We start from the raw sequence: 9191 nt of genomic DNA, 5'->3' as shown, positions 1-9191 counted from the left end.
GGCAGCTCTATAAATAGAACCATATAGCTGAAGTGGTTGACCCTTCGCGGGATGACTTTCCTTGCAGAGTTTCAATATTTAATCGCCGACGCCTTCTTTCTGACCTTCCCTCCCCCGCCCCCCGAAGTGATCGAAGAAGAAAGTCCTGTGCAAGTTCAAGTAAACACACACGTACAAAACCCGCATCATCCAGAGGAGAGAAAAAAAAGAAAGAAAAAGATTGCAACTCATCCATGGTCATTCAGGTTCGCTCCGGGCGTCTCCTCGCCGGCGACTGCCGTCCCGCGTGGCCCGCCTGGTGGCGCCCGTCCCCCTCGCCGCCCTCCTCCTGCTGCTGCTGCTGCGGGGCGCCCGCCTGGCCCCGGCGCCGGTCAGCTGTTGTACTGGCAGGCGTTGAGGGTGGCGCCGGGGCTCTGGAGGCTGCTGTAGCCGAAGTTCGAGTGCTGCTTGGACTTGAGGCGGAGGCTGGCCAGGCTGGAGCTGCACGTGTCCCGGTAGACGCTGTAGGGGGAGGCGGGCGGGCCGTAGGGGCAGGCGGGCGAGGACATGGCCGTGTTGAGCGAGGAGCCGCTGAGGTTGTTGAGGCCGGCGGCGTTGGGCACGGCCGAGGGCCCCATGGAGGAGGGCATGCTCATGGAGGGCAGCGTGCTGGGCGCCGAGAACATGGACTGGGCCGAGGAGAGCGGGCTCATGGAGTTGAAGAAGGTGAAGCTCTTCGAGGAGAGCGGCGCCGGCGCCAGGCTCTTGGCGTGCCAGTAGTTGGACGGGTAGCCGGCGTACATGTCCTCGTAGGGCTGCATCAGGCCGCTGAACTGCGGCACGTAGCCGTTCTTGCACAGGTCCATCTGCTGGTTGCGCTCCCGCTTCCGCCACTTGGCCCTCCGGTTCTTGAACCACACCTGCAGCCGGGGGTGGGGGGAGAGGGAGAGAGAAAAGCAGGCCCGCGGGGCTGAGACGGCATCCGAGGGGGCGCGGAGAAGGGCCCCCTCCCATCCCCTCGCCAGTCCAGCCCCGCGCCGGCGCCTCGGTCAGAATCCCCGTCTCCTCCCGAGAAACGGACGGGCTCCCCTCGCCCAGTTTGCACAGCGACCGTCTGGCCCTCTAACGTTATCATACTCCAGCCCCCCCCCTTTATTCCCACATATCCCCTCCACCTGGGGGGGGGCTGCTGGAAAGTATCCTCATCTTGGGTTTAGTGCTGTTTTTATGACTGCTTTTAAGTCTTTTAATGCTGTTTTAATTCAATCAATGGCTGCGATCACACGCACTAAATAATCCACTTTCAATGCACTTTCCAACTGGATTTTGCCAGTTCACACAGCAAAATCCATCTGGAAAGTGCACTGAAAGCTGATTGAAAGTGGATTATTTATTCATATTGTATTTGATTACAACTGCCAGAATACTCTATGCTAAATATTGAAGAAGAACAGAAACACCTTCGAGAGAAGAAATTTTAAATAAAATTTTCGAAACAGCGGAAATGGACAAACTAACTTTAATTTCCAAAGGACAACCAGAAACTACATTTGAAAATACATGGTCAAGATTTTATAACTGGCTTGAAGACTATACTAAGTAAACAATATAGACATTTAAAACTTGTTGCGGACATATAAAGTATAAACTTGATATATTTGCAGATGATATAAGGTGAATTACATAAATGTATGATAAATTAGGCACCAGTTTGTTAAAGATACGAAGGGAAAAGATTTTCCCCCATGTATGTTTGGTATGTTTTTTAAAAATAAAAAATATTATTTTAAAAAAGTGGATTATTTATTGTGTGTGATCGCAGCCATATTGTATTTATCTTTGATGTAAGCCCACCTGAGCCTTGCTTGCAGAGAACGGCGGCTGAAAAATCGAGTATAATAAATAAATAAATACATCTGCTCCCCCCACCCCACCTTGCCTCCTGCTCCCCAGAGATCTGCTTGTCTATGTCTGCGATCACACACACTAAATAGTCCACTTTCAATCTGCTTTCAGTGCACTTTCCAGATGGATTTTGCTGTGTGAACTGGCAAAATCCAGTTGGAAAGTGCACTGAAAGTGGATTATTTAGCGTGTGTGATCGCGGCCATTCTCTCCGCAAGCTAAACAAAAACAAAAACACACCTTCACGCGGTTTTATCTCTGCTCTAGTAGTACTAATAGGCTCCGGGATTCACAATGCCGTTTTAAACCGAATTACCCCTTAGTGACCTCCAAGTGCGTTGGAGACACGTCCCAGACTGTAAGGTTGCCCTCCCTCCACCCCTTAAGCCTCCAGTACAATGAAGGGGCTGTGGAAGGTGCCTGAATTTATATAAATATGTAGGCTCACTTTGTGGAAAATATGCTTCGTACTATTGTGCTACAGTTCACCCAAACATTTGGTAAAATAAACTGCTGTGGACAAGGTACAGGGGAAAAGCAATCTGTAAACGGGAGGCTGCATTCTGCTCCTCTCTTTGCTGTAGATTAGCACACTGGCGATGACTGTTGTCCCTCAGTCTGCAAAGCAGGAAGACTTTGCAGTTCTGCGACAATGCAGAATCTGATAGACCACACCTGATTTATGGCGACCTGGTAGGATGTTCAAGGCAAGAGATATTCAGAGGTGGTTTGCCATTGACTGCATCCGCATCACCCCCCTGGTATTCCTTGGAGGTCTCTCATCCAAATAGTAGCTAGGACCGGCCCTGCTTAGCTTCCGAGACCGGGCTAACCCGGAGTTATCCTGGTCAGGGCACCCACCCAACTTAGCTCCACCCAATGGAGCAGTTGCCACTCAAAGAGGGTCAATGTAATAAAAGCGGTTGCGGATTTTCTTCGGGAAGGGGGGGGGGCGGACACGACAACAACAACAGACACTGGCTGCCAGCTGATTACAGATTTAGTTAATTAATTGGTTTTTAATCGAGTAGATTAAATTCAAATCAGTGCATTCATTACCAGAACCTCAGCCTTTTGGGTGTACTGAAGAGAAGTCACTGTCTTTCTTATAGATCTCTAGACAAATCCTATACATTTAGGCATACCTAAACTTAATGAAATCAATGGACTGAGCTGCTTATGGACTATCATAAATGCAGGGATCCAGAATATAGACTACCCCTTCATAGACTTGTATACCCAAAAGTCAAAATGGTTTCAATAATAAGCAGATGCAACCATAATTGTACAAGATCAATAATTAAGATTAATACTGATACGGACTTCAACCGAGCATTGTTGACTCCCATTGCCTTCGAAATTTTACTGTTGGGGGACCAGCCATTGCAATGTTGCACGAAGTTGAGGACTTTCTGGTGGCTTTGGAGGCAGAATGGAATGAAAAGACTTTAGGGTGTGTGTGTAGCTGGTTTGGCACATCAAGGCTGCAGTCACACACACCAAATAATCCGCTTTCAGTGCACTTTCAAACTGGATTTTATTGTGTGAGCTGGCAAAATCCAGTTGGAAAGTAGATTGGAAGTGGATTGTTTAGTGTGTGTAACCCCAGCCCAAGTTGAGTTTGCGCTCTTGCAGTGGTGATGCACCTTCAGGCTTAGCACCAATCATTGGGGGGGGGAGGATTAGAACACAATTGTTACAATTAAGAATTTTATTAACTAATCTGCCTGTCACACTTATGATAGCTTGGAGGCTGTAAGGGAATCCTGCTTCTTCTCATACAAGGAAAAAGGGGAATGGGTATGACCCCCCCTACTTTGCATAGGATGCTCCATTTTACAGTTTGCTTTTTAAAAAAAAACTAGCAGGTGGTTTTATACTTCTTCTAGAGACCATCTTGTTGCATCAGAACTCTTTGCAGATGATACCTTATCAGCTCTTTCCTCATGGAGCTGTGTTTTCACAACAGTGCTTTTCTCTAGTCAACTATTAATGCCCACAGAAACACTTAATTTTATTTAGCTACGTCCTCTTTATTTTGAGTGTCTTTTTATTTCTTATGGAAGAATCCTGCATTTCTTTGCAACTGCGTCAGGCTCTGTTAAAAGATTTCAGTCCCCCTCTTTCCGTAGACCTCTAGTGCCTTTTAAAGGCCCTGGAGAAAGTTGCCCTGTGCAGAACGGCTCTCACAATAGGTGCTACCCGGTCCCAAGCATGATTTCTCTCCAGCTACACAGAGAGATCTGCCAGGCGGAAGTTCTTTTTGTACTTCTCAATATGGTAAGCCTAAAGCCTCCGTTTGTACCTGTATAGTATTTTGTAAGCCTTTTCCATCTTGTCCTCCTGAATCTTGATCAGTCTCTTCCTACAGGCTGCTAGGTCGGCCTGGCATCTCACCACCTGCAGATGGTCTTTTATGTGAGAGTAAACCTTCTTGTTCTGATCCTGGTGTGAGGCTGTGGCTGGTGTGCTTTTCCCAATACAGGGATGCTTCGTAATGGAAGTCTCTCCTTACAGATCGTAAAAAGGAGGGATGGATTAGCAGTACGCCTAAAGTGCATGCACAATGCACAAGCAACCTACATCTCCTGCCTTTTGAACCCAGGCAGGCTTTGCCTTCTTACTTAATTATCAGCATTTCTTGCTTTGTTGCTGAACTGGGGCGGAGGGTGAGACAGCTCCTAGGATCAGTCCCCTCCCCTAAGAGGGGGAGGATAGAAACCCTGATGTTGTTGTTGTGTGTGTGTTTTTTTTTAGGAAAGAGCATCTTTAGGAAAATGCTTTTCCGTTCCCTTTCATTAAAATCTAGGGCTCAGGAAATATGAAAAAAAGCCTAATTCATAACGGACGCAAACGGATTGTTTTTCTAGGCTGCATAATCCATGGCTGGCCCTTCAAGTTAAAAATGTTCCCCCATCTGATGGGAAAAAAACAAAAAACAGCCTCCACACCATCGCCCTGTTTATACGTGGGGTTGCCCCCTATCTCGGCGCTGGCTAAATCACATTCCGGAGACATTCAGGCCATCCAATCGAATTCCGGAGAGCGATTTCCCTTGCTCTGTACAACCATTCATTCTCTTTACGGCAGATCCTCTCCCGGCTCTGTCCCAAAGGGGAGGAATTGTATCATGTGGACTTCGTGTTCACGTTTTCTGTGCTTTTCAGGAGACTTTAAGGGCAGCAACCAATTAACACACGGGGGAGCAGCAGGACGAATTTCGAGGGGGAAGAATATGGGCAGGGGGAGAATTCCGGCCAAAAAAAAAAAGGGGAAAGGGGAAACGAAGAAGGCAACATGCTCAAAACCTGTAATTCAGTTCTCAGAAGCTGCTTCCAGACAGGAATTTCCTGAAAATGAGGGTAATAGCTTTTAATGATGGCTTCTAGACATTTTAAAGAAAAGGTCGTCCTAGCAAATTATGGCAGGATTTGAGAAACTTTAACGCAGCATCACAAAATGTCTACAAGAGGCTGAGGACAGGGAAGAACGGAAGGTTGGGAGCGGGGAATCTTGGGGAATTCTTCCACCAGTGTCCCCCAATTTACGCCCGATTTTAATTTTTAAAATTTTGAACCTCAACAAAATTTGCATGGAAGTCTGTCTAATCCGGGGTGTGTGTGTGAAATAAACTCAATTGTCTTCCATTCGTACTCCAGACTTCCTTCTAAATATTGTTAGCAAAACAAAAGCGTCCAGTGGCACTTAAAAGACTAACAAACTTTACTTCCACTTAAAGGTTCGTCCGTCGGGAATCACTTCATCAGATGATCTCTGAAGAAGAGAGTTCAGACTCAAGAAAGTTTATGCTGGAATAAATTTAAGTGCCACTGGATTTATGTTTTATTTTGCTGGAACAGACTAACATGGCTACCCTTGTGGGTAGTGTTAGGTTCGAGATCTTACTCTAGGAGCTTCTTCTGCTCCGTTCGCCGTCGAATTTCGGAAGATCACCTGAACAAGTTTAGATCTTTTAAAATAATAATAATAATTGTGCCTCTGATTACAATGTGACTGTGTTTAGAGCTGCATTTCTGTGCACGGCTACTTGGGAATAAGCATGAGATCCTGCTGTAAATCTCCCTCTTTGACATCAGTTAGGCTTAAAATGTTTAACGCGGTTGGCTTGGGACCAACATTAGGTTAAATGCTAAGCTATAAAAATGAAGCATGCAGCTGGGTCCTATCCGCGTTTAATCGGAAAAAAGTCCGACTAATTTCAGTCAGAGTTACTCCCCAATAAATGTACACACTATTTGTAGCTGTAATGCTCTTTTCACAATAATGCCGCTCATTATTTTCTGAGATCCTGCCTTTGGTGACAGCCACAAAAAGCGGGGTGGTTCCCCCCCTTCCTTATTTGAAAAACGCTTCCAGTCGCTAAGGTTCCCCCATCTCCAGCAGCTCGATCCCCAAACCTGTTAAGACTAAGATCCTAAATCGCCCAGCCTCTTTGGGGGTGGTCATTTGTTAGAGGCCTTTAAGAGGCTTTAGGAGGCCCTAAACCAGAACCATTCGATTTAATAGGCGTTTTTTGACATTGGCTTCAATGGGCTAAAATGCATAATAATAGCCCTGCTCAACCGTGGGATTAAACACACCCACACCTCCGACGCTGGAAGGACTCATTCCTTCTTCCAAAAGCCCCATGCAAGGAAAGGCCCCAGAATGAGAACTCGAGGGGGTGGACCCTCAAGGAAGCCTGACCAAAAAAAAAAAAAAAAAACCCCAGGAAAAAAAACAGCTGTGGTGGCTCAAGTGGTTAAGACGCTGAACTGCAGGCTGTGGACCACCACGAAAACACACCAAGGCTACAGTCACACACACTAAATAATCCACTTTCAGTGCACATTCCAACAGGATTACTGTGCGAACTGGCAAAACCCAGTTGGAAAGTGTACTGAAAGTGGATTATGTAGCGTGTGTGACCGCAGCCCAACAGAAGCAACCTGTGCAACCGAAAACGGCAGCTCTGCAAGTCTGTACTTGTTGAACTGGGAGCCGAAGGCAAGCCGGCCCGAACCCTCGTCGATCGGTAGACCGATTAGCCTTTTGTAGGCAGTCCAGGAGTACAGAGGCTTGCAAAAGAAGATCCCTTGATTTGGAAGCAAATCTATTTGCAAATCGATGTCCTTCTGGTGGAAACGGGGTGGTGGTGGTGGTTACGGACCGTATATTTAAACCAAAATCCGTGGACTGATTGTGCACATTGACGGTGCAATCCACTGACTTGAATTCCAACCCTGCAGCCCTAGGGAAATTAAATGAGTAATCAGGGGCACCATCGGTTACAAGCAAATATGACTCAGACCGCTAATGCTAAAGCTACCTACAGACCGCTATAATAGATGGCGCGAAATAAAATCGATCTAAAACTAGGCGTTTCACGTGTATCCTCTACGCGTTTTCCCCTTAAGAACGGCATGTAAATTATAGACGGACACGTGCACATAACAGGACAGCCTTTTGAGCAAAAAAAAAAAAAGTCACATCAAGTGAAAGGAGCACTTTTCCTGGGACCTACTCCCGTGCAATAGGCACGATCCACCGACGTTTCGTGCTACCGAAGAAAGTTAAGTAGGTGCTTAATCCGGTCGATTTAAAACGACTGGATTTGGAAGGGATGGATCGTGCCCATTTGAAGCAGAGGTCACTTCCTTGTGCAATTGCAAAGTTTTCGTGAATTCGAAAACGGAACATATTTTATAAAAACCTAAGTGCAATTTACGCCCATAACTGTTGTAGAAACTGCAGTAACTCCCTTCTGTCCATCGCTACAATTAAGCGCATGCGCAGTTTAGGAATACTGCACTGTGAATGTAGGGCTTGATCCTCTACCCAACGCTCGGTGACCTTTTCCTAGGGGAAGCCATGAAATAGGACACTACATTCAGTTCTCCTCTGATTCTTTCACCCGCAATGGTGGCCTTATTTGATTTTCGTCTCGCCATAGAAACCTTCTTCTCCACCAAAACGCGAAATCTGACTAAGACTGGAAAATAGAAAGTCGCTAAACATGGCCTCTCTGGCCAGCCGTAATTAAACTCGCGAGGAACACCTCCCCCCAAGCCCCCCTCCCCTCTCCAGAGTCGAGCAGGAACTCCAGGCGTTCCAGATCTGATGGTAACATTAAACTTGTCTTTAAGGGGGGGGGGAAATCCCCCCTTGGCCCCATGAAAAAGAGCGCTTTCATAAAGGGTGTTTACCCGGATGCCTGCGGTCCCTTTCTCCCCCAACAATCGCCCAAAGAGAAAATAGATTTCCTGCTCGGTATTAAATGGCTGCATTTAATTAATCCAGGAGAGAACAGTAAATCCTGAAGGATGGCTCTCCTGGCCAAGTCTCGTGTTTTTTCCCCAGGCCACAGAAAGGGACACTTGCTGGCGACCCGACTGGAGATTGGTTCCCACCCCCTGTACCGGGATTAGGCTGTGTTTGAATGTAATTGGGGGGTGGGGGTGGGAATTAATTCGGAGAAGAGCCCCACTTCTCTTCTCTTGGGAGATCGCCGTGCAAGGTCTCTCCCCAAATTTCTTAGGGGCAACTTCCCTTTGGCCGGCTGGGCTGGAGAAGAAACACCCCATTTCCACACGTTCATTCCCAACACATCTCTGCCGAATTTACTACCTTTCCTGGGATTGCACCCAATGGGCCCTGACCTAGCCGCATCTCATGGGAACTCGAGTTCACACACGCACACAATACCGCGATCCCTCAGAACGTTTGCTCAGAAGTACTTCCCCCAATGGGGCTTATTTCCAGGTTCTATACCCGCTTTTTCGCGATTAAGTACCGTTGTTTCCCATGCTGTTTAGCTATGTTTACTTGGGAGTAAATCCCACTGATTCCGTAATCCCCAAGAACATCTACATGGGAGTGCAGAATCGGGCTGCTGGCTTATTCAGCGTTTTCAGGCAAATTTACTTCCACGTAGACTTGCGTGGAGTCGAGCTGTTATTTATGTACTTATAACCCGCTGTGGACCCCAATCGATTTTATTGGAATGTGGGCTCGGCTGCCGGGGGCCAAACAGAGAGTCGGCCTCATCCTGTACTTTCCCCATTCCCGGCCTCTGTTGCTGCCCGCCACACTGAGACCTTGGTCCGGCTCCTCGCACGGGCCACAGTACGGTTGCATGTCCTAATTTCATACGCCATATAATCTTGACGACACTTTGCTCTCCGCAGATCTTCTCTGGCATATTTTAAAACCAGCAAAATTGACGAAAGATGGTTCACGGTGACAAGAAGAGGTATTAAAACAAGGCACCTCTTGCGTGTGTCCCCTTCCCCGGATTTCCTCTCTTT

General features: G+C 47.2%; 1 protein-coding gene across 1 annotated transcript in view; it reads right to left on the bottom strand.

Moving 5' to 3' along the window:
• Positions 1–241: 241 nt before the first annotated feature.
• PITX1 (paired-like homeodomain 1) overlaps positions 242–9191 on the bottom strand; it is a 14831-nt gene continuing 5881 nt past the window's right edge. The window contains exon 3 of the mRNA XM_015429653.1: positions 242–899. Within this exon, the coding sequence (XP_015285139.1) occupies positions 372–899 (528 nt within the window). The 3' untranslated portion in view covers positions 242–371. The remainder of the gene's footprint in view (positions 900–9191) is intronic.

Source organism: Gekko japonicus, unplaced genomic scaffold (assembly GCF_001447785.1).
Source record: "Gekko japonicus isolate JY-2015 unplaced genomic scaffold, Gekko_japonicus_V1.1 scaffold615, whole genome shotgun sequence".
Classification (NCBI taxonomy): Eukaryota; Metazoa; Chordata; class Lepidosauria; order Squamata; family Gekkonidae; genus Gekko; species Gekko japonicus.
The sequence above is the reverse complement of the archived record's forward strand: the minus strand, read 5'-3'. Positions and strand labels throughout refer to the sequence as shown.